Source organism: Jatropha curcas, chromosome 8 (genome assembly GCF_041381405.1).
Source record: "Jatropha curcas cultivar XTBG-Jc1 chromosome 8, XTBG_Jcur_1.0, whole genome shotgun sequence".
Lineage (NCBI taxonomy): Eukaryota > Viridiplantae > Streptophyta > Magnoliopsida > Malpighiales > Euphorbiaceae > Jatropha > Jatropha curcas.
Genome location: NC_143158.1, coordinates 7,699,082 through 7,725,562, shown reverse-complemented (window position 1 = coordinate 7,725,562; position 26,481 = coordinate 7,699,082). Strand labels below are relative to the sequence as shown.

Sequence of the window (26,481 nt, the reverse complement as noted above, 5' to 3'; positions counted from 1 at the left end):
AACGACACCGTCTTGAAGAACATCACTTTTAATCAAAATTTTACCGTCCTTCACAAGCCGATACAACTTACGGAGAAGAAAAGAAAAATAGGAACAGAGACTAGGGTTTCCATAAAGAGTAAGAAAGCGAGGGAGAAGGTAGTGCGGGCAATACTAGGCAAGGGCAACTTAGGGAATTCAATAGCATGTCCACGTGGACTTTACATGGCAAGCTGATTTGGAGCTCCTTTGTGGCGTGTCATTTGCCAAATTTGAAAAATGGGTCCCATAATTACACAGCCATATTTTTTATGAGCCAAATCAGATGGAAACACTGGATGAAAATTTGATGATGAGCGACAAGGTGATGAAGAAAGACAAGAAAAACCATAATGGTGTATAGTAGGTCATTTGCTAACACATAAACTTGTTAATAGTGTAGATTCTAAAACAACCATGGCATAAGCGTGGTGGCCAGTTATGGGATTGGTTAAAAGAGTTGGGAAACAATGCTTTCATGTTTCAATTTTTCCATCAGATTGATCATGATAGAGTTATTAATGGTGGACAGTGGATTTTTTGTTTATATTTTCGCCCTAAGTTCTTAATTATCATTCTTTGTTCTTCTCTTATTTTACAATGATGATTTTGAAGATTATGGACTCCTATTTGAGTGAGTAAATTGAAAGTGTTTTACTGGACTCTAATTTGCTTGCTTATGTATGAACCTGAAGTTGTGAATTTCGAAAACAAGATTGGCTTTCTAGTTTGATTTGGGCAACTGGATGAGATAGAACGAAATGTGGGAAATTAGGAGCTAAAGAAACAAAGTGAGGGAGAGAGAAACAGAGAGCTAGTTTGCTTTTTCATGTTCCATTTTCGTGTGATTGTTAGTATGGAAGAATGTCAGGTTGAACATTCAAAGATGTCTTGGCTCTCTTTATATGCATCTGTTTATTCACTCACCAATTCCAGCATGACAAGGTGTGTAATAGTTACAGAAAAGACAAATATAGGGACATGATAGGTGACTCAAAAAGTATAGAGAGGCAAAAGATATTTTTTTAAAATGCAAGGAGGAAATTACGCATTTGGCCATCATAAAATCTATGAGATAATTTATGTCACTAAATAAAGAAGACATGCCTTCTCACTAGAATTTTAGTCCAAATGCTTTTTAATTTTTGCCCACCAAGTTCTTTCAAAGCTTGGCCTCTTGGAGATCCAAAGAGAGGACTCAATGTTCTCCATAGTGCCATTACTTACAAGCACTCCATAATTAATAGACACCGACACCTTTCGAACGTGTGTCAGACACTTTAAAAATTGTGCCTTATTAGTTATTTTATTTTATTAATTTCGCATACTTGAAGGACATCTATGAGAACACTTCTAAAGATACTTTAATACACATCTGAAAATTAAAACGTGGAATATCGTTATGAGAATTAATTTGATTTCTTTTTAAAATGTTGAATTTTTTAAATTCTCAATTTGTCTTTAAATAAGCTAGAATACTGTGATTATCAATAGTGATATTAATTTTGAGAATTTAACTAATTATATTTTTTTTATTTTATATTTATGATTTATTATAAATAATTATTTAATTATTTGAATTATTAATAAATTATATTTATTTAGTGTAATATGTCCTAAATATGTCCGTATTTTACTTTATTAAAAATTATCATATCTCGTGTCCATATTCTGTGTCCCGCATTCCGTGTTTGTGCAATCTAGATTACCATTGATGGTAACTAAATACAAAAGAAAGATGGAGGGAGGGAGAAGATGAAGTTGAGAAGTGAGGAACAGAGCAAACAAGGTCGCGGGGACTTCTTGAGTTTTCTATTTTTACGTTAATTTTGAATTTCCAAATAATAAAATACTAAAATTAGGAGTCAATTAATAAAAAAAACTTAAGTTAGGGCATAATTGAACCTTAAGAAAAAGGTAAGGGTTGAAATTAAAATTCAATATTTATCTGATATTTACCCGTTTCTCTCTGACACTGCCTCTGCCGGTATCAGCCGCAAAACAGGAGATAGATATGAGATCTCTATAACAATAACCTAAAAGTTTCGAACACCTAAAATCGTTCTTTCTCTTCTTCATCTACGCTTGTTAGCCTTCAAAAAACAAAAAAGCCATGGGAGATGATGCTTTTGTAAGCAAAGAGAACCCGAAGAAAGCAAAGGACAAAAAGAAGAAGAAGAAGAAGCGTGGAGGAGCTAAGAAGAAGATGACAGCTGAGCAGACTCTGGCTTTCAAGGCTGTCACTGAATGGGTTAATTTGGACCAGCAGTCCTCGCCTTTGGTAGCTTCCACTGCTTCTGCTTGTGTCGTTGATGATTTTGGGGTGCAGAAGACTATGGGCAGAGGTGGAGGCAAGGTTGTTTTCGAATTGCATTCTCATTCCAAATGCAGTGATGGGTTTTTGTCTCCTTCAAAGGTTGTGGAGAGAGCTCATGGGAATGGGGTAAGTGCTGTTATGCTGATTTCCTTTAATTTTCTTTTCTTTTCTCTGTATTGTTCTTTTTAGTTCTGCTGAATCGAGAAATGATATGTGCTTCTTAATTTTAGATGATTTTATGTTGTATGGACAGAAACTAAAGTGAACTATTTTGATTCTATGATTTGATTTTGAAGGGATGTTTAACGAATGCCTGAAAGGGGTTTTTTTATTTATGGGCATCATTCTCTCTATAGGCTTTGGCTTTTTAATTTGTAATTAATGAAAAACTACTAGGAGAAGCAGGAAACTTGTTTGTATTGCTAGATTTGACTTTCTGGAATAAAATTCTACCACATCTTGGAATGCCATGGGAAAGATTGGGGTTGTTCAAGTATTATGTTTTGAGGTGGTTAACTCAGTGATGAGGCCCTAAAGCTTCAAGCCAAGCAACTTCAAGCCTACTAATATCCTGACAAAGTGGACTACTTGAGTTTTGTACTTACCTAGGTTGTGCTTGATTTGGGTACCACCTCCGGAAAATTCCAACCTTGACTAGGTTTATGCCCTTTCAAGTTCCCTTAGTCAGATATATTTCCATTAATTTTATCAAAAAATATTAACAATTTAATTGCAAATAATTTATTTATATAAATTTCAACTCCAAATCATGTATTAAGCACAAAATGAAAGAGAATCTAATGATTAGTATAGTTGTCAAGTTCAAAATATTAAACTATGAAGTTAAAATTTTAAAATACAAACAAAGTAAAACTATCAAGCCAATAAATTTCCTATCTAAATCCATACTCGTTCAGTATTATTTACAAGTTCAAGCCCTTCATCATCTTCATCTTCTCATATAACTATATTCTCTTGCTCTTCTTTCTCTATATTGACTTTTTCCACTTGTTTTGTTGGGTAAGAGAATCATTGGACACAAGAATCGATTCGAATTATAAGATTTCAATCACATTAATCATAAGATTCATGCTCAATTCCGATTCACCCATAAGATTTGAATTATTTAGCATGAAAATTGAATAATTGTATGATAACACAGATTGCAAACTTAATTATGAATAGAGTGGAATGGAAAAAAAGGTTTCATATAGCCGATTCCAATTAGTTTGGGATTAAGGCTTAATCATTGTTGTTGGGGAGGATAATATGTTTTCTTTTTCACTAATCATATAAATAGAAATCTTCTATAGTTTTACTTGAAATGGATCTTAGCTATGGGTTAAAAAAGAAAGCTTTCATTGTTTTGAAGTCCAGTTCTTCAAACAAATTGGCTGCTTGTTGACAATATCATGTTCTCATTGTTTTAAAGATTTAATGAGGGCACTGTGTTCAGCACAGGTGAAAGTTCTGGCTTTGACGGATCACGACACAATGGCTGGTGTCCCTGAGGCTATTGAAGCAGCTCGGAGATTTGGCATCAAGATAATCCCAGGTGTCGAGATCAGCACAATATATTCTCCAAGGTATTTGCTTCAACTAGTGGAATCTTCTTTAAATTTCCTTGTCTAGCCATTGGCTGTAATTGTACTTCAAGTTCAGTTGTTTTTTCCTAGGAATGCATAATAGAGTATGACCACAATGATCTGAATTGATAATTGGCCTGCATAAAAGACTTCAATAAATCATCATAGACCTCCTTTTCTCTTCTTTTTCAATTTCTCAATAATTATATTATATACTTTTGAAATATTATATATATATAATGAAATAGACAGACTAGTAAAAGAGACAAATGGAACAAGGATATGGATGGCATAGGAGGGGAATAGAGCTACCTTGAGGTTTCCTTTGAAGTGACACATGGAGCGAGGAAATTAAGAAGTTCTGTAAAATATGAAGGAAACTTAAAGTTCATATATAATATGTGATATTTCAATATCCTTGACCTGTGAACAGATATTGTTAGGAGTTATAAAATAAAGAAAAAGATAACAAAGTTAATTTCAGAAGAATCACTATTCTCCTACTAATGGCATATCTATTTTTTTGACGAATTGGGTCATTTGATTTATAAAGCATAAATCCTGAAGCAGAGGAACCAGTGCACATTCTTGCATATTACAGCAGCTGTGGGCCGAAAAAGTTTGAGGAACTTGAAAAGTTCTTGGCTAACATAAGAGATGGCCGCTTCCTTCGTGCAAAAAATATGGTCTTCAAACTTAACAAACTCAAGTTGCCTCTTAAGTGGGAGCATGTTGCCAGGATTGCCGGCAAAGGAGTTGCTCCTGGAAGACTGCATGTGGCTCGGGCAATGGTTGAAGCAGGCTATGTTGAGAATTTGAAACAAGCCTTTGCCAAATATCTATATGATGGCGGGCCTGCTTATTCAACGTAATAATCCAGTGATTAATTATTAACTGATTGTAGCATATTCTTATTTGAAAAACTGATGGATGGGAAGTGTTTGTCTGTTCAACATCAGGGGAAGTGAACCTGTTTCAGAGGAAGCAATACAACTTATATGTGAAACAGGGGGTCTTGCAGTGCTGGCTCATCCATGGGCATTGAAGAATCCTGTTGCAGTTATCAGAAGCTTGAAAGATGCAGGTCTTCATGGGTTGGAAGTTTACAGAAGCGATGGAAAACTGGCAGGCATGTTATTTTTGCATCCCAAAACCTCTTCCCCTCTCATTTTCCAAATATCTACCTGCCACCATTTTAGGAAGTGTGCGAGGCAAGGGGGTGGGGGCTAAAAAAACTTATTCAAATTTACTATATAAGTTGGTGAAAAAATGTTTCTTTATGAACCACCCCCCTTCCCCCTTCTCCCTCTTTTTTAAAATTAGCTCCTGGCTCCGCCTTTTTTTTTTCAATTTGTTTTTGGGTAACAAATGCCTTGGATTCAAACGTGTGAATCTTCTTGAGCTTTAATACATCTGATGTTGATGAAATATTGCTTAAAGGGGAAATGCTGACTTCAGTATGGTATTTTTAATCTGAACTTATTTGATGAGTATTATTTGAGATTTTTCTTAGTGAGACATGAACTCAATTTTGAGGCAGGTTATACTTGCAGTCAGACAACTGAGAAAATTTTCTGTTCATTTTACTTCTCTGCCCAAATATTTAGTCAAAATGTGAACCAGGAGAGCTGAATTTTGCTTGGAATTCATAATCTTATGTCTAATTTTTGTCTGGCCTGAACTAGAATGGTGCACTTACTATTTTGTTTATACATTTAGTTACTGTGTTTGAAATTCGAAGTCTTGTGAGTTATTTATGGCTAATTCAAAATATAGGATGCAATTATAAGTTTAATATGTAATTATCGTCTTACAATTCTGAGCTGAAACTGACGTTAACATAGTTGAGCAGCATGGATACGATTTTTAGATCATTTACTTAGATGACAATCTCCAATCTCCCAAGTCCATTTAGCTATTAATAATGCTTGAGTTTTAGTAAGTCATCAGTGCGATTTATCAGTATGTGACTAAATCTTTGCAACGTTTAGTTTTATTCTTGAATTGGAATTTATATGTTGTTTTATTCTATTTGAACAGCATATAGCGACCTAGCAGATGTTTATGGTCTTCTGAAGCTTGGAGGGTCAGATTATCATGGAAGAGGTGGAAATAGCGAGTCTGAACTGGGAAGTGTCAATCTCCCAGTATTGGCTTTGGATGATTTCCTTAAGGTAGCTCGTCCAATCTGGTGCGATGCTATACGGGAAATTCTTGAAAATTATGCAGAGGAGCCTTGTGATTCTAAATTAGCTAGGATAACAAGATACGGAAGATCGCGAATTGTAAAGGGAAATACCCCAGTGAGTTGTGGCACAGATTTGATTGAACGTTGCTTATCATTGTGGTTAACAAATGAAGAGAGGCAGAATGCTGAATTTGAGGCCATTAAAATGAAGGTTTCCCATGTTTCAGTTAGTCAGGGAGGGCTTCATGTCCCTGTAGAGAGTAAATAGCTCTACTGATATATCTCTGTACCAATTTTTTAGAATGATGATGAGATAGCCTTTTTGTTTTTTTTTAATTCCATCTCTTTTTCATTTTTTAATTTGTTTTTTATCTTTTTCATGTTTACTCCATTGCTAAACATTAACAATGAACAAAATCATAGGAATGGGACTGACTAGTTGCAGTAGCATATTCTGATCTTTTGGTTTTAATTCCACTCAAGTCTCGACTAGTTGAGGATATTTTTAGAAACTGTTAAGGCCGGAGGAGCGATAATCAACTGCACTGAAACCACCTCTCGGTGCACTATGCATAAGTGGTGTTCGACAGCAAATTTTGAACAAACTTTTGGCTTTTAATCAAGTCAGAACTTTATTTCTATTAATATGAAATGTTAAATGCTATTATGTTTAGTTTTTAATTAAATTTTTTTTACAATTATATCCATTATTCTTCTGAACTCAACTAATTAAGCAATTAATGTTCTATTTTTGTTATTTTAAATTAAATGATTTTTTTTACCGAACACTTCTAATTTAAAACGTTACCCGAACAGCTGCTGAACAGACTGCAGACTGGAATTTCTGTGCATTCAAAGTTGCAGGGCCTGATCCTTGCATTATTCTTGGAATTATTGAATTTACCTTGTATCTATGAAGGTAAATAGTCTTTTCTCATTAGAACATAAACCCCAAATATTGGACATAAGTTGACTCTTTCCAATTAGTAAATGTTACGTGTGAAAAACTAGCTTTAAGTTGGTATATACAAATTTTGCTATTGTATATTTTGATCTATACAAATTGGCAAATATTCAAATTATGACCAAATAATATTCAAGTTTAAATGATTCATTGAGCAAATGATTCCTATTCCAAAAGCTAGTGTTAACTTTGATAACAAGATGCCTAGTGCATTGTTTCATCCTGTATTATTTTGTTGCAATTTCATTTCAATTTGACTTTCATATCAATTTCACTCTGAACTTTAACCTTCTATTGTAGCATGCTAAATTATAATTACGACTTAAACTGCAAATATACATTACTTTAGGCTTGAGTTAAATTAATACATGTATGTAACTGATGACCTTGGATTAAAAACAAGGAAACTTTCTATTATTATTTGTTAATATTTCTAAATTATCTATTTAATAGCTCCTAAATAATGAATAAAAATCCATTAACTGATACATGGAAGCCTTTTTTTCAAAAAATTAGAGTACTTAAAAGATAAACTTATTATTATTATTATTATTATTGTTTGATTTTTAGTCTAAATTTTGAAACAATTATAAAAATCTAAAATACAAAGCTACTATGAAATTATTTGACTCATGAACTATTAGAAATTGTAATGATTTTGATCAGAGATTATAAACGATTTTCTTTTTACCAATTATAATTAATTATAATTTATAATTATAAAATGAAAAAAAAAAAATATTATGCACAACACAACAATTAAAATTAACAAATTTATATGAAAAAAAAAGCTTGGTTTAAGTTAACCCAAAGTCAAAAGTGAATCCTACATTAATGTACTTTTTATTTGCAATTTAAATTTTAAAGCAATTTAGGATGCTATTGCAATGAAAAATCCAAGTGAAATTGATATAAAAAGTCAAAATCGAGAGAAATTGCAACATAATACAAATTCAGGCACCGCATTAAGCCTTCACAAAAAGGGTGGAAATAGTTCTTTGTTTGAGAATCATACAGCAGAGTAAGATTTCCATACACATGTCATGATCCTAAGATATGAGAACCAGAATGAAATTACAAGGCCAAAAAATAAAAAATATTTCGTCATTAGCAGGAACTTCCAGGCTAAACCCGTTTTGATTTCTTTTTCTTTGGTGGGTCTCCTGAAGCAGCAATATATTCTGCTGCATTGACATTCTCAACAGCCTTTTGTTTCCCAAAATCCTTCGCTCTTTTCTGCAATACAGCAAACTCAAAATGTTATCCTTTGTTTTTATTCACAAAACAAAAAATCACAGAAAAGCATGAGTTCTCACCTTCTGGGGTTATTGTTTGAAAAAAATTAATTTTTGGAGTCATTTTGATATGATCTTAAGAAAATACGTCACAAACTATAAACAAAGACGCGTTTGCAACAACAAACCCCCTGAATGTCTATTCTCCACATGCACATCAAAGGATTTTGATAAAATCAGATTAAGGATTATACCTTTATCGACATGGCCAAGGCAGTCACATCGACATTTTTATCCTCTGATATACCTGCTTTCTGCTGTTTGGGCTCCTATGATATCCAAACATATTTCATGATTTTATATTCTAACAAAATGAAGAATAAAGAGGTGCAAGTGTGTATAAAACAGCAAACTGGCCAAATGAGTTTTGGACTAGAACCTCAGGAGGAATAAATGCAGCTTCTCGTTTTCTTTTGTTTTCAGCTGTTTTTTCTGCTTGCTTCTCCTGCTTCTCTTGCCACTTCTTTGCTTGTTTCTTCTCATTGCTCAAAAAGTATTGTCCTGACTCGAGTTGCAGATCAACCTGCAGATATTGCAGAACACGATGCCAATGACATAAAAACGTAAAGGAAAGTTAGGCAGACATGAACATATTACTCTCATCCTTACAATATAATCTGCACCAAAGATCAGAAACCTTAGAAATTTCAACTAAAACAATGATCTAAATATGATCAAACAGTTTAGTACAAACCAGATTTAATATGCACTTATTGACACAGAACAACGAAACTATATTTTTCTTCAGCAAAGAACAAAACAAAAAAGATGAGATGAACACAGTTCATTAGAGTAAAACATTGCTCAAACTTTGTTGGATAAATGTGAATAACAGACATGCACTAATGAGATGAATCTCTAGCTGGGAACTTCTATATTTTGGAGAGCAGAAGTAATGTCCTTACCTTACTAGGTTGCTGAGGAGGGGGAAATGGTGTATATTCTTTCCTTTTTTTGCTCTTAACCTTCTTTGTTTGGACATTTTTCCTGAAAGAGTTGTATGTGAGTCAAATTTTAAAAAAAGAAACCAAATAGAAGTGACTCTTCAGTCACTAAAAGTGTGTAAACATAAACAATAATTAGGTAGATATCATACTTCTTAAACTTTGGAAGGAACCTATCCCAGTTCTCATTTTTAAGCGCTGGATCCTTTTCAAGCTCTTTCTTCATCATAAGAATCTATCATCAAAGAATGTCAAACACAGAGAGGGAGAGAGAGAGAGAGAATTAACAGTTTTAAAGGGAAAACCAAGTGGAGACTTGAAGAGAAAACAAGTAAGTATATTCACCTTGATATGGTAGACAGGATGCATTTTATTCTGCATACAATCTTCCACAATTCTTCTTACTTGTTTCAAACCTTTAAATGAGCCCATAGCAGCAACAGTGTTTCCCTATGGTGATTATGAGGATCATTTTAAATAAATCTTTACAATACAGTATGTCAAGTGCAGGAAGCTAAACATGCTCAACCACAGTAGCACTCAAGTGTTCAATTTGACTATCAACAATATAAAGAGCAATAAGAATTACCTGAACTAAGATGTAGCAGCCCGTCAAAATCTCAAGGGCCTGCACCCAATAAATTGTGAAGGATAAGCCAGTGAAAAGAAATAAACACAATGACCTATCAGCACAATTGCAGGGTATTTTATGAGCAAAACATATATTCCTTTTTTATCAATTAGTTTTCATTTTATGGGCAGAAAGTGATTGGAATACTGGGGTTTCAGAAGCTTGCAAAAAAATTAAAATTAACAAACTGAACACACCTTCAACGTGGAAGAATTTGGACCCACAAGATGCTGCCTTCGCTTAACAAATCGTTCCTGCAACCAATTACAGAAACTTTTAAGTGCTCTTCCAGACTTACATATCAAGTTATTTTTTAAGTAGCAGACTTTAGAAAAAACCTTCAAGTCTATAAGTTCCTATCCAACAGTCTAGACCACCACACTTAATCAAGATAAAGGAGGAATTAGAAAGAAAAATACTCCGAGTCTTATAACTAAACAAGTCGACAACTTCCTACAAATCAACGTTTCTCAAACTATAAGATGCGTAAAATGAGGATTTATCCCGCGCATCCAGGAAGGCTAATAACTTCAAGAATGAGAAGGCTAATAAATTTACTTGAAAGAGTAAGAATAAGTCACCTAAAATGTGAAAAGGTTTAAGCAATCTATACCTTATTTCGGACAAAGCTTCCAATCTTGATAATGTCACATTGCATTTCATCGTCCAAAATTTTGATTGCCTATCACATCAACAATGCCAAGTGCTGTGGTTAAACAACTCATATGAAATTAGAACCACAAGAAAAATGCACAAGATAGCAAGTCCATATTTGAATCCGATCCATTCTGCAAGATCAGGCTTGTTTATTCTCTGCACATTCACAAATCCCGTATATGATGCATGCTCAGATCAAAAGAGTCGTTTTCTTTATGGATAAACAGCAACAATTATGCATGTGCCATTTAATCAATAATATTCTGCAGCTGGATGCTAACTAAAGGTTAGGAATCACTGAATAATATTAACTTGGAACAAAACGAAAGAAATAGAGAAAAAAAAAAAGAGTGCTTTTTGTGCCTAGCCTGCTTGACGGAGCTCACATTCAACAGTAAAACAGTCCCTTTTGTTTTCCTGCACTTTACTTTTAATGCGCCTAGACACCTTTTAAAATGGTAAAAAATAGTTTCAAAGAATCAACATATGCAAAAGAACTCCAATTATATTTATTGTTAGCAGTTCTATCTAGATAAGAAAAATGATTTAACATTCAAGTATTTGGTGATGTTTGTCAATCAAAATTGTTTATGATTTCAAGTGATTCTAACATCCTGAAAGAACAAGAGTAATATAATTGTGGTAGTTTCAGTGGCTGATCTTCAAAATATAACATTTGTCGAAAAAAAAAAAAAAAAGTAGATGATTGTACCTGAGGTGCAGGAACACTTCTTGATAAAAGTTTAATGAGATCCCTAGCCTTGACGATTATATAGGGGTCCCTAGTTTTCCTAGTAGTTGAAACCGTCATTGACCCCTCAACCTAACAAAACCACAAGTCGCTTCAGAAAATCATGCAGGAGGAGAAAAATAGTAGAATACAAGTAAAAAGTTTCAAAAAGAAAAACTGAGAATTATACTGTATGACCAAATATTAAAGGTACCAAACAAGAAAAAAACTAAAGGACTAATACTCTAAATACTCCATTTGGCTTGCAATGAAATGAAAGCAGGAAAACATTGTAAAGGCAAAACAATTAAGGACTTACCAGGTTCAACTCACATGCTACACCAAACTCTTTCAAAGCAGATTTCACCATTGGCCAAACTTCTTGCAAGTATTTTTCTGCAGAAATCACGTAAATTATGCTAAATTCAAAGAAAAAGAGAAAGAAAGCATATAAAAGAAATTGAGAGAGAGAGAGAGAGAGAGAGAGAGAGAGAGAGACCTCTGTATTGAGGGAAGAGAGTGGAGAATGAACTAACTTCGAGCATTCCACTTTCATTCCAAGAAGGATCGAATTTTTCAATCTTCCAATGGTCGATATTTGGATCATCGTCCCATGGTTTTGGCTTATCGTGCTTTCCCTTATGTTTTTGCTTCTTTGTCGTCTCCACTTCTCCATTTTCTGTTGCCATTGTTTATGATTCTCTTGTAAAGTTATTTGCTTTTCTGTTACAGGTATCGCCAATACTATAAACCCTAGCTAAAAAGGAAGACGAAGACGAGATGGTAGTTGTTACAGTTCAGGGTGAATGCAGGTTTATCGGCCCATGCTACAAGCCCAAGCACGACGATAGATATCACTATTATTAACTCTGACCTGTTCATTGAACGACCTGTCGTCTCGTCAGCAGATAATTGGTGGTAATCATGAAGGAACGACACAGGAGAAATCCCACTATCTTTTTTTTTTTTGGAAAATAGGAGAATACTACTATCTAAATGAATAGGAAAATTATTGTGAATTATTTAAAATATTATTTATCTTTTTACTGGTAATTATATTTTTGTTTAATATTATTTTAGCAGCTACTTCGATAAAAAAATAATTATAGAAATAATGGATAAGTAAAGATAAACTATAATTGCTGGCATTTAATTAAAAAAAGTTAATTGTCTTTTCTATATAATTTTAAAATCTAAGTATAAGATCTTTGAAATAATATGTCAATAATCTATAATGTTGGGTCCGAAATTGAGGTTAGGGTTTGTTGAGCTTGCGTTTATCAAAATGTCTCAGGAGCGGATTAATTGATCGAAACCTATTAGTCAAAAAATGAAGGGACTAGAATAAAAAGAGCTCACAGGAGAAAAAAGCAAAGAAGAGAAAAAACATGAGTGAAAAATAAGACATTAGGAGGTCAAAAAAGAAAATGGATTAAAAGTGATTTGGATGTACAAGACAATTTGATTTGTTTGTATGGATTCACTCTTCAAACAAGGTACAACTTCTAATTCTATAAAAGAAAATTATAATACGATCCATGCGGTTTGTAAAATACAATTAGTCCGTCATTGTCTTTTTTAAAATAGATTAAAACATCTTTATATTTTACTTCCATCAGACTATAAAGTCTTTCCGTCCAATTTTTTCATTTCTTCCAGTAAATGCCTTATAAAATGACGAAAATACACTTTTTATTTTTAAAAACATAAAGACGGATTAGTTGTATTTTTTAAATTATAGAGACCATACTGTAATTTTTTTGGTATAGTATTTTAGTATCTCTCCTTTGACATCTATGTTTTATTGTTGATTTAACAGAAAATATGCAAAAAATGAACAGAATGACCTGGCAGTATAACGGAAGTAAAACATAGGAACAAATTGGTATATTTTAAAAAAGATAAGGACGGACTAATTGTATTTCACAAACTACATGAATCGTACCGTAATATTTCCATTTTATGAGGACCCTTTCCAAGTTTTGTCAATTCAGGCCTCTGATTGGGCCTAGATTTTAGGCCCGCCTCAACAAATGGATATAAATCATATTACTTTTGTTCAAGGAAAAAATTACAGTATGATCCATGTGGTTTGCGAAATATAACTAGTCCGTTCCTATCTTTTAAAATAGATTAGAACATCTTTATATTTTATTTCCATCAGACTATAAAGTCCTTCCGTCCAATTTTTATATTTTTCCGGTAAATGCTTTATAAAATGATGAAAATATCCTTTTTATTTTTAAAAACATAAGGACTGATTAGTAGTATTTTTCAAATTATAGGGACCATACTATAATTTTTTCAGTATAATATTTCAATATCTTCCCTTTGACCTCTGTTTTTTCTTATTGATTTAATGAAAAAGATGCAAAAAATTAGCAGATGGACCTAATAATATAACGGAAGCAAAACATAAGGATAAATTGATATATTTTAAAAAGATAAGGACGGATTAGCTGTATTTTGCAACTACATGGATCATACTGTAATTTTCTCTTTATTTAACAATTGGATAAGTGTATAATGTATCTTAAACTTAACTTTTGAATAATTTAGAACATAAACCTTAAAATTATGATCAACTTAACGATTTTGCGCAAAAGAAATACAAAAATCTAGAATGATAACGCAAGATTACAACATAGTATAATATAAAAGATATTGTATTCTATAAATTTATACTATTTGGTATATTCTTACCCAAGGCTTTTAAATATTAAAAATTTCTACATTTAAAATGTTTTAAAATAATAAAAAATGGTTAAAAATTAAAAAATAAAAAAGAATAAATAAATCCCATTGTCAAAAATTGATAAGAAAAATGGAACTATTTTCAAATTTCATAATTTTATTTTTCTTTTTAAATATTTTTGTTGAGGAGGATCTTCATACAAAGAAACAAACAGTTACATGGTTAATTGATAGGTGTAGACCTTACAGAATTAACTAACTGTTAAAGAACTGTTAATTTAAAAATTTAAATAGAGGACATTTTCCAGTTTACAGTCCCTGAAGAAGAGAGATCGAGGAAGAGAGAAGAAGAAGATAAAAGAGAAAAAAGAGAGAAATATAAATTTGCTGCTATATAAGATATAATGACTGAAAAGTATCATAGCCACAGCTTAATTGTTATCCCAACCAGAAAAAAGAGAAAAATAATATACAGAATAGCTAACTAATTAACTGTTAGCTTACTCAAAATTTGCCCTCCTACGTGCCAACTGAATTGCACTGAGGTTGTATACATTGTGCATATGGTGCTTATTTCTATTACATATCACCATATTTCTACGAAACTATGTTGTCTTTTCATCGACTAGGGCCTCGTTCCTGAACAGAAGCAAGCGGCTCTTATATTCTGCGAGAAACTTTCGGACATTACCTGCCTTCTGAGTGTTCTGCAAGCCCTTGCCATCTAACAGAAGTAATGCACATTGACGAAGAATGTGTGTAGATAAGCTGAGAGGTCATATTCTGCATCTACAGCCTAAAATGTCTAAACTAACTGGAAACAAAAATGAAGTAACGTAAAGAGATCGGAGGCTCTTGTGAGGAAACAATTACATTGTGCTCTACCCTTCCAAAAGCATTAAGCAGAAAGTCAACCGAAAATATTATCGGAGTTTGCCAAGTTCAACCTTTTTCTTAATTGCTTTTTGACCATGATACACAAATGAGTCAATAATTCCAGCCACTGTAAAAACACCTGAACAGAATAACAAGCCCTTTAGTCACTGAAATCAAAGAGAGGAGCAGAGAGAGAGAGAGAGAGAGAGAGAGAGAGTAGAAAAAGAAAAACAGAAAATCCACTGGCAAAGGGTTTCTTGTTTTTGATGTAAAAATTTGTTCCTATTGTGCAAGAGGAAAACCAAAATTTAGAGTGTGTTAGGCAAAAAATTTCCAACCATTTGAAAGAAATACACTTAAACAAGATGAAATATGTTATGTTCCTCTCTAAATTATTGCACAAACATTTGTCCCAGTGGAGGCTAGAAGAGTAGTGGTGAAGAAAGAAGAAAGATACCTCCAATAATTGCACAAATATTTGTCAGGAAGTGTAAAAATGAATAATGCTCCTCTTTAGAAATCACCTGCAATACACAAAGAAATGGTAACTCTAGGGGCATGATCCTCTAAGAAAATGATCCTCTAAGAAAGCACCATCAGATTAAAAATGGAAACATGAAGGAATTTCAACACCAGTTTTCTAAAATCAAACAAAACTCATCAGAACTCAGAAACCAGTATCCCAACCTCCATACATGGTACTGCACAAACTATCACATTAGAAGTCAACAGCAGTAAATAGAATAGAAATTTTCTTTTATCAGGAACAGCAGTAACGCCTACATGGTCCCAAAAGGCTCCAATATGAATTGAACAAGCTTATTAGATTCGATGTGGACAAAAGAACACACCTTGATTGGAGAGAAGTCATAAAAGAAGAAAACTCCGGGAGTGTCACGGTGAATAAATTCTTGTTTTTTGAAATGCTCCGTCACAGAGTACTGAAGAATAAACATCCATGCTAATTCCTCTTAGTTTATGATCCCATGAATACAATAAAAACCAATGGATCTTTTATATTTGGAGTGTTTAGTAATACCTGGTTTGAGCGGACAACGTGGCCTCTAATATCAGTATATATTGTTGGAACCACCTGCAAAATCAAAATAGTAAATCTATCTGAACATTATCAGAAACATTCAACCCTACTGCTGATAACATTGCAGATATTCAGTGGCAAAGATCCACTTCCCTTATATACAGTCTTCAAATACTCCAAATTTGAAAATCAGCACATTAATAATCACACCCATTAATCAATGATCTTGAAGGAAACAGATCCGCTATATTTTGTACATATGCTAATGTTAGGAACAGTACATGCTAAGAAATGCGGATGATTAATGCTTCTAGCTCAATGGTTCAGTAACAATATATATATATATATATATATATATTTAAAGTCCTAAAACAATTGAAATTCTAAGTTCTGATAGTTATTTCTGCATAGCATTTAAGCAAAAAATCCAGTAGGCATGCACAATTTTGAATGATTTTCCAACTACCACTATCAAGTACAAAGACATTTAACATTGGAGAACAATCTATCCTAGAGTCAGAAACAGCATGTGCTGATCAGACCAACCTTGAGGAAATACTGCTGTGTACCTTCTTCATCAAATCTATGCAACCAGCGTCCCCTGAAAGAACAGATAAATTGTGGATCACATAATGAAACAGAAGATGAAATGAGATCACTGAAAAATAAACATTAAGATATGGAGAAGCTACAGGTAATAAGGACAAAATCCAAAACACGAGTCATAGGCGCACACATGCAGGCTTCTATTTTTCTAACACACTTACATAAGCATGCATGTAAGAAATGAACTTTAAGTAAGTTCAGTTATCCTGTCAAAAATGCCAAAAAAAAAAAAAGGAATCTCTTGAACATCTCTTCAATTGTAAATAGCTGTAAAAGATAGGAGAAAGAAAACTTACCCATCTAGTGGATTCACAACACCAGGAAAGTAGTCACCAAAGGCCAGTCTATTGATCCTGTGACTAATCTATATCACGCATCATAAAAGATAAAACAATGGTTACATCAGATTTCAAATGCAACATAATTAATTGGAGAAAAAGAATTTAGTACAAGAATTCCAGAAAGAACTTCTCAATCACATTGCAATGATGTGAAGGTTCCAAAATGTTTCTTACATTATAAGTATATGATTGCACAGAGAGCAAATCGTCTAGGCGAACATTAGAGTGATGAAAGCTCTTTCCAGGTGCAAAATGAAAATTTCCAGCGACTTTATTTACTTCCAGAGACCCATATATATTACATCCTTCACCTGCTTCATCTTTGACCTTCTGAAAAAAGCCTTCCCGTGTGCACTGAAACCAAAAGGGATTTACAACTTAGCACAATATAAGCCAAAATAATAAATAATCTCCCAGGCCTACACAACCTAAAAAGAGGCGGAAATTTTGCACATCTATGAAATAAAGACATGCATTTAATTTTGCAGCATTACTTTTCCCCTAGTTATTGCTTATTTTGTTACATAATTCCACAATCAATATGCTCTTGGAGATAGAGTCAATCCCCATTCCTTAATCTGCTTGTTTCCGACATCTCCTGTTATCTTTTGCATATGGTCCACGTTAACAAAGACAATTTTGAAATAAGGTTAAGAGAGCATAACCCCAATTAAAGTTAATAACCAAATTGATAAAGTTAAAAGAGCTGGATGTCATTTTAATTTCTAACTCCATTGGTTCGAAACTAGAGCAGTGCAACCCCAACGCTCTGGAGAGCAATAATCTGTCACCCTTTAAAGAAAATTCATCAACTCAGTACTTTCACAGAAGCTTTGCAATTAAGATCCATTAAAAACCCTACTTTTCAGCATTTGACCCCCTACATGAACTGGGTATACAACCTCTTCCATCAATTAACTGAGAACATAAACCATCCCACACTTTCCTGAGGGCACAGTCAACAACAGAGCACTGAATGTCAATTAAATTGATGAGCAAAGAAAAAGGTCCATGTGATGTTCTACTGGCATCGCCACATTAGAACGGGGAAGGAGAGATGAAGGGGAATGATGTACGTGCAAAATGTACTAATGCAAGTTACATGTTGATAATAGAAATAGCCACTTCATATCCTTTCAAACATTAGCGTATAGCATGTTTAAAAAACTGTCTGCAATACAACAGAAGGATCAGCAACTAACCTGATCAATCAAATCCCCGCTTAGAAGTGCCCACCCTTTTTTCCAGTATGCGTATCGAACATCTTCACATGTGTTACAACACTGATCATCCGACTGCATATGAAAGGGTCAAGAAGAGAAACAGGAAGAGAGACGTTAATAAACTACACGGTAGAAACAATGGACAGCAACACCAAGTAGGCAAATGTCCAAAATAATTAATACGCTCCATTTAAAAATTCTTAAGTAAATTGTTTCCGTCCATGAGAAATCTCTTTTCCTCTGCTTAGGCCCATCTCTTCTAGAGATATTTCGTGATATATTTTTAACTGCATGAGCCCCTTCGGTTTAGTACCCAGCTAGAAATTCATATGCTAATCTCATTAGCCTTAATAAATTTCTGCAAAAGAAGCCGAGGAACATCCCTATTGATGATGATGACTGAATTGATAAAGGTCATTCCAAGATCAAGGTTCTAAAAGAAGCAACCAAAATTTTCTTTTTTTCTTTTTTCTTTGTGTGTATGTGAGAGAGACAGATTTGGGATGATAAATAGACAAAGAAAAGTCCAATTATTTAGATTAAGAGTTGTTCATTGGAACCAATGAGACTTATGCAAAGTAATGCCTCAGCCAATTACAAGCTTTAAACTTGAGTGGAAATTGTAGACACAATGTCAGAGGTTTAATATACCACTTCTGCACCATAACATGAGCCACAATAAACTTCGTTGTGTTCAAGTCTGCCACCATGCTTTTGTAAAGGCTTTTCAATCTGCATGGATAAGAGAAGGATGATTGAAATGGGCAGTTAACATACAAACAAAGAAGAATAAACACAACAAGCAAACAAAATCAACAATGAGCCATGAAAAGAAGCAGAAAAATTGGTGAAAATATAGAAGAGGGTAAAATAATCAAGGGTAAAATAATCACCAAGTCAAAAATCAAACTTCACCCCTGTATGTTACTCACTGACTCTAATTTGAGAGTTGTTTTGAGAAATTGAGCCCTTAATGTAAATATAAACAAGGGTGGATTTGTATTTAACAACAATATAATCAGTACAAGAAATAGTACAATTTGCATACATGATCAAATTTGAAGAACGGGATACGATTGATTGTATGTATAGAAACATGTCACACTAGAGACAGACAGAGAGAGAGAGAGCGAGAGAGATTTATTTTCTCACTAACTTTTTTTGCACCGATCCCATCACGCCTGACTCCTAGTTCTTCACCATCAGCATTAAGTCTCTTCTTAGTTATATTGTGTTTCTGTCAGCGAAAAACTTAAATCAGACGCAGAAAATAAACACAGCTTTCAAGAAATAATAGTCAGAAGCAATAAAATGAATTGAATGAGCAGCCAAGAACAAGCAAATGTAGATAACCAACAATAATTGATATTTTCCTGTGCATACTATATCAATATGCTGCTCCCCCATGATATCCATGGCATCAAGACTAAGTAATGAACATGGAATGGCGGGAAAAGTGACATCAAACTGCACATACACAGAAAAAAAATGAACCAAACATCAACAACAATTAACAACTCCACACACACACACGCACACACATACATATATAAGATCTTAGGAGCTAATTAACTTAGAGGAGGAGAGATGATTACGTTAATCTGTAGAGTTTCCCCCCTTGAAGTATCTACAAAAAGCTGTGTCTCGGTAATAGTGTGCAGGTATAATCCTTCAAGAAGAACAGGCATGCAATGAACAGGATGCCAACTTAAAGAGATCAGATCATAAGTAATAAAGGAAAAATTGCAACATTAATGTCAAATTAATCTGATCAACCAATCAAATAAAATTTCTTAATTATATTTAAGAAATTGGTCTTCTACCATTTAAATAAAATTTCATTTTTACCCCTTTTTATCTATTATTTACAGAAACGGTAAACAAGCAAGTTAAGCCGCGTGAGAATTATTGTTGTCACATCACAATAATATTTTTACCAATTAGCCCTTTGATTATTGCTTAATTATATTCTTGCGATTTAAATAAAATTTCACTTTTACTCCTTTATTATCTATTTTTCACACAAATGGTAAATAAACAGTCAAGCTAAATGACAAAAGTCCATGTTTTCACTAAAAATTGCATTTGATGCCACTTTGACTCAAATTAATGGACTAAAACAACCCTGACCATTTTAGATTTTTGTAATGACTCAAAGTAAGATTTAAATAACTAAAAAGTTAATTTTTGAGCTTTTAAATATTTTTGTTCCAACTATATAATTATGACATACAAATGACAAAAATCACTTTAGATAAATAGTTAAAAATTATATTACTTAAACAAATATAATTTATAAGCACAAAAATGAGTACATTTTATATATTTAGTATTTTTATACTAAAAAGTAATAAAAAAATACTGCATGTCATAAAATCAAAATTTTACACTATTAAAAATAGGAATAAAAATTTCAAAAATAAATATGAAATAAAAATAAAATAGATCAAAAATAATAAATTTAATAGCTTTAACACGATTTAAATAATATATACATAATCTTTTAAAATACCATACTATGTTTACTATTTATCTATTGTTTTCTTGATTAATTAAAGTGTTTAAGACACTTAATAATTTCTTTAAATGTTATTAATTGTATAATTTATATACTTAATCACAATTTTGCAGATTTTGGGAATGATTTTTCTCCTTCTCTGGAACTTTTAGCTGTCGATTATGCAAATTTTTGTGGTTTTTGCTATTTAGAATGCTTCTGCAACTGAAATTTTAATTATAAGAGGATCTTGTTCTTGTCCTCTCAAGAAAACCCTTTAAAGGATACCATAATTCATGAGATATTATCATTAAAAGAATATATATATGCAATGTGAAAGAATCAATATAAACCAATAAGAAAAGATAATTAGAGAGAGAGACATACTGAACTCAGAAAGAAAAAGGAAAAGCGTGACAAGGGAAGAGACAAGGGTTATAAGGCCACCGGAGAAACTGCGGCTATAGAAATCCTCATTGACTTTTGGATAAGCATCTAACTTCTTTAGCTTTTGAATTATGCTTTCCATATTTGTTTAGCTGCAATTTCCCACCAATCCACGAGAATATATATATATATATATATATACACAGACGCGCCAAGAGAGCTTCAAAAACTTGAAAAAACAAGTAAGGCATATATGGATATATAAATGGGAAGCTATGGGGTGGACGGAGGCGGCGCTTACGAGAGGGGCGGAGAGTGGCAGGCTGATTAGTGGGTCAAAGAAAGAGAGAGACACAAAAATCTATTGACAAAGCTGAAACTTAGCTCCTCGTTCCGTTTTGTTTGTCTTAAAAATCATTTTGCTGTAATTAGCCATGTTCTTAAAACTATTATTATTTTTTAAATTTTATTCACTTTGTTATTAAAATATAGAAAATATAAATAAAATAAAGAATGTAAAAAGAGTAAAAAGAGATTTCTAGTACGAGGATTTTAGTTACCTAACCCAAAAAATTAAGGAATTATTTATAGAATACAAAATATGATCTAAAAGATATAATCTTATATATTAAAAAATATAATCATTTATCTTAATGGATATAACTTTATAAATTAAAAGATATAACCATTCATCGTAAAAGACATAACCTTTTATTTCAAAGGACATAACTTTTGGAGAAATAAATAATTTATTTAATATACTTAATGGACATTCATTATATTATATAGTTTCATAACACTCTCCATTAGATGTCCATTACACAAAAAATATGCTTTATTAAACCTTTACTAGGAAAAAATCCAGTGGGAAAAAAATCTTAATGAAGGAAAAAGAGTACAGTATTCTTTATATTTTGAAAATTTATTTCTTCCCTGATGAAGATACTGCTACTTGTTTTTTTCTTAAGTGTATCATTCCTTTATGGAATATAATATATTTTAATATTATCTCCTACAATATTATGGAACTTGTTTTCTATACAAGCAAACTATATGTACTTTGCACATATTAAAATATCAATTTCAATTAGATATATTAATTGCTTTTTTCATAAATTGTGACGTCTTTCTAAATAAAGAAATGTAAATCATATATCAAGCATTATGAGTATAATGATCTTTTAGATATAAACTCAGTATGGTACTATGATACTTCAGTATATAATATTTTCATTATTGCAAAAAGATATAGTATTTTCAGGATTAAAGAGTTTATCATTTTTGGAGTTCGAAATTAGTTCTTTATCTCATTAAATGACCTCACAATTATTAGTTTCATTAATAAATGAGTTTTATCCACATACAATCATTTCAGTCCTTTGGATTATATGTATTGATTAATAGACATAAATTCTATTTATAAAATGTTCGTTCTTTAGAGCGAGACAAAATTTTCTATATTTAAATTCTTTCATTTCAAATTTCTTCTTTAAATATTTTACTGCATTTTGGAGCTCTACTGAAGTCTAATGAGATTTATATTATCAACATATACAGTAATAATAATAAATTTAGATGTTGACCTTTTTATAAAAACACATGGACAAATTAGATCATTTATGTAACCTTCCTTTATGTACTCTTCCTTTATCATATATATATTGAGGTAACTATACCACATGCCTAAATTTCTTTAATCCATACAAAGATCTTTTATATGCTTCAAGTATTTTAAATTCTTTGGGGATTTTCATATATTTCATCAAAGAAGAATAGAAATACAATGAATCATGTCATATATTTATTTTTCACCATAGATCACATGATATTTGTTTAGCTATATCTTTAAGGGAATTATACCACTAGATTTCCTTGATCCGCATAGAAATTTTTATAATTTACTTGAATACATTTTCAAGGGTTTTAATCCTTCAAGGATTATTATTAAGTAATCCACACAGAGCGCTATATAATTTCTCGAGAATTTGAATATTGTGCTTCAAGTAATTTAAATCATTCAGAGATTTTCATATAGATATCTATATCAAATGAACAATATAAAATAGACAATCATGTGATGTCTATATGCCCCAATAAGACTTATATTCAAGATCCTCATAATTTTTCACAATATTGAGTGTTATAGCATATATAAAAATACAATCGAAATTTATTTTATATTGATTTCATCTTTTCTTTGACATGATATATCTTATCTAGATCTCATTATTTTCATTGAATTCAGGTACCTAAGTTTCTTCTGAAAATTATTTATCAATCTTCAGCGAGTATTTACCATGATGGAGCAGGTTCTAAAGGACCGGAACCAGGTGATAATGACATTTCATGTGACTTCTGTATATATATATATATCTGAATGTTAGCTAATATTTCTGTTAGATGATGAACCACTGAGCTAGTAATAACCATGCTTAGATTGGCAATTATGATAAAATTATTTTAGAATTTAAATGTATTTTACACTTGATCACTATCTTCAGCATTCAAAATTAGAGATGATCATGGTTCAGTGGACCCAGAAATTGATAAAACAAATTAAGGTACTTAATGAAAGTCTGCACTTGCAGTAATAGTTGAATTTTTTTAATATATTTTTTATCAGTTTAACAAGAGATTTTGGAAAGGAGAAATCTGTAATGGAGTTGAAAATATGACGAACATAAGAAAACACAGACTAGAATTGAACCAAGTGATTTGGTTAGCATTCTTTGCACAAACCCTATTCCAAAGTTATATTCATTCTTCTACTTGATAATTCCTTTTACTGCGAAGGTCGTTACTAACCAGATTCCTTGAACTTTTTCTTATTCCATTGTTTATCATCCCCAACACTGTTCCTAACTATTTAGATGCATCCGGTTTTGCTTTATTTTTAAATTTTAAATTTCTTTGGTTGAAAAAGTTGCTGTGTCTTTTGATTTCAGAATTCAGATCTGCAAAAGTGAAATAACATATGAATTTGCCAATTCCGTCCAAAATGGAACTCGATCTTTAATTTAATCAAACCAAGATTTCCAGTTCACTCTTTGTTAAATAAAACTATTATTAACAGATAATCAACTGATATAGTTCTTGTATGGATTTGCTATTGTTAAACAGCTAGTGAATTTGGTTTTTGTCTTTTCGTCATGTTCAGACATTTATTCAATTGTATAACAAATTGAACTGATGAATCTTGTTCTTCTGGGTGTTGGCAGACAACCCGACCAACTGAGACGCAAGTTCTGCTGAACATACTAGGGGATAAAACTAAATTATCTTTAGCCGCAGAGCTCGCTAGTGAAATGTGGAATGCCAAGTTGAAAGCAGAATACATTGCGAGTACAAGGTTCAGTAAGCACATTGACTGTGCAAAAGAGTCTAGAATTCCATGGATGGTACTCGTGGGCGAAAAGGAGCTAGAGAAAGCGATTGTAAAAATAAAGAACCTCGAAACCACAGTTGAAGAAGAGGTTCCTAGAAGTACATTTGTTGATGAACTTAGGAGATGGTTGAGCTTATGAAAATCTCATCTGCTCAACACAAAATCGAACCATTGCATCACAGCCTGCACCACGTCATATATGATATGTGCTTCACACACATATCTATATAATGTTAATGGGTATATCGCACAATGTGGTTTTTATATACCGAAAAGATAGAAAGCCTTATGTTGCTTATATGTCGCAATTATGTCACTTCTGCTCTTTGTTGTTCAACGAAATTGCAATAGCTTCCCCCCTATTTTTTGACATAAGGGTGAGAATTTGTGTACCTGTCAACACAATATGATAGAAGAATGTTATTTTCTTCATAGTTGACATTTTGGCTTTGAGCTGTTAGTCACAGTTTGGCCATTCTCTTCTCAGTTATTTATTTATTTTTTTTGGGCGATTGTCAATTTTGTTACACTATTATCTTTGACTGTTAGGCTCAATGGGAGGCTAAATCCATAAATTCACCGTCTACATTTTACAAAAAATTTTATGGCACTTTCAACTTTTGTTTGACCTATTAAACACTTCAATTTATAAAATTAGATTGATTGAACAGTTATTGAAAAAATAAAAATTGTAAAAATTCCAAAAGTTATATTAACACCAACATTTTGCATATAAAAGCCAAAAAATGAAGATGAAATTTAGGGTGCCACAAGATCGATATTATAGTTCAAGGTGCAACATTTTGTTGAAATTTAAGAGTTAAATAATGTATTTGGTCTCGACTGTTATAATGATCATTAACTTTGTCATGTTACCTAATTTTAAAGCTTAACATAACATTTATTACCTCCCTTCCATAATGCTTATTATATTTAAGAAAATAGTTTGTTCTAAAATACTTGTCACATTTATAGTTTCAAGGAGTAATAATTTTTTTTTCCATGTTTACCTTTTGTACGTGACCAATAATTATTACTTCAATTTAATAGTTTTTTTAGAGAATTAGTATTAAATTAAAAGTAATATAGTCAATTTATTCAATAATTTATTATAATTTAGACAAATTTAATAATTTTTTTAAGGAACGTGAAATTTTAAATTTGATAAATATTATATAACAGAGATAATAATTAGTATAATTTCAACGATTCTTTGTCTATTAACCTTAAAGTGGTGAAGAAGAAGCAAGGATTTCAACTTGGAAATGCACATGTGATTAGAAAATTTCATTAATTAGTCTCCTCAAGAGGCACACCTAATAAAAATGCCTCTCTTTATCCAACCCAACTTGTCATCTTCTCCTCTATATTTTCCCTCTGCCCTGAAAAGGATGCGTCTCTTTCTCTTCCCTTGCCCTCAATAAAGGAATAAATTCACTGCACATCATCACGCTACTTCCCATTACATGTTGCAATTCCATTGGCTTGGAAACACTTGCATTTTCAAAATTTTACGTCTCTTAGAAAATTATTAAATTTATTTAAATTATAATAAATTATTGAATAAATTATCTATATTATCTTTAATTGAATATATTTAAATATTAATTTTTTGAGTGATTAAAATAATAATTGTTGGTCATATAAAAAGGATAAAATATAAAAAAAAATTATTATTTTTGAAATTACGAAAAGAAACTACAAATATAATAAATATTTTGGAATATAAATATAATAAATATTTAAGATCGGATATTGCTCTGATCAAAATAATTTTGTAAAATATTTTTATGATTGAAAAAAAATTAAATAATTCTTTTTTTTTTCAAAAATTGTCAATTAAGAGGGTAATAGAGTTGTTGATTGATTGGTTAATTTTCTTTTTCTTTCCTTTTTTTTTTTTTTTTTTGAAAGAGTTTCTTTTTCTTTCCTTAATATTCATTCATTCATGGAAACTCGTCCGACAAAAATTTTATTTCAAAACATTGTGGTGATTACCTTTTTTTTTTCTTTTAATGCAATGTTCTATTTCTTTCTCTCTCTTTTTTTTTTTTTTTTTTTTTTTATAATGTGCACTAATTTTTAATTAATATTGAAATAAAT

The 26,481-nt window shown here is 31.9% G+C and overlaps 3 protein-coding genes and 1 pseudogene across 3 annotated transcripts; 2 read left to right on the top strand and 2 right to left on the bottom strand.

Moving 5' to 3' along the window:
• The first annotated feature begins 1,983 nt into the window (after nt 1–1,983).
• On the top strand, nt 1,984–6,469 carry LOC105643976 (Polymerase/histidinol phosphatase-like protein). Its single transcript, XM_012229219.4, has 5 exons — nt 1,984–2,461; nt 3,797–3,921; nt 4,475–4,789; nt 4,881–5,050; nt 5,962–6,469. The coding sequence occupies exons 1-5, from the start codon at nt 2,132–2,134 to the stop codon at nt 6,375–6,377; spliced, it is 1,356 nt and encodes a 451-aa protein (XP_012084609.1). The 5' UTR covers nt 1,984–2,131; the 3' UTR covers nt 6,378–6,469.
• A 1,547-nt stretch (nt 6,470–8,016) lies between these two features.
• LOC105643975 (RNA-binding KH domain-containing protein) lies at nt 8,017–12,163 on the bottom strand. The gene is made up of 12 exons (XM_012229218.4): nt 11,830–12,163; nt 11,650–11,726; nt 11,313–11,423; nt 10,557–10,625; nt 10,141–10,197; nt 9,902–9,940; nt 9,658–9,762; nt 9,465–9,547; nt 9,274–9,355; nt 8,748–8,891; nt 8,563–8,637; nt 8,017–8,309 (listed from the first exon to the last, which is right to left on the bottom strand). The coding sequence occupies exons 1-12, from the start codon at nt 12,017–12,019 to the stop codon at nt 8,199–8,201; spliced, it is 1,143 nt and encodes a 380-aa protein (XP_012084608.1). The 5' UTR covers nt 12,020–12,163; the 3' UTR covers nt 8,017–8,198.
• A 2,230-nt stretch (nt 12,164–14,393) lies between these two features.
• On the bottom strand, nt 14,394–21,233 carry LOC105643986 (uncharacterized). The gene is made up of 13 exons (XM_012229232.4): nt 20,994–21,233; nt 19,705–19,778; nt 19,493–19,576; nt 19,266–19,346; nt 18,761–18,841; nt 18,089–18,181; nt 17,061–17,240; nt 16,842–16,909; nt 16,486–16,540; nt 15,940–15,993; nt 15,752–15,841; nt 15,358–15,424; nt 14,394–15,039 (listed from the first exon to the last, which is right to left on the bottom strand). The coding sequence occupies exons 1-13, from the start codon at nt 21,133–21,135 to the stop codon at nt 14,948–14,950; spliced, it is 1,161 nt and encodes a 386-aa protein (XP_012084622.1). The 5' UTR covers nt 21,136–21,233; the 3' UTR covers nt 14,394–14,947.
• A 2,060-nt stretch (nt 21,234–23,293) lies between these two features.
• LOC149494121 (histidine--tRNA ligase, cytoplasmic pseudogene) lies at nt 23,294–24,517 on the top strand (annotated as a pseudogene).
• The last annotated feature ends 1,964 nt before the right edge of the window (nt 24,518–26,481 follow it).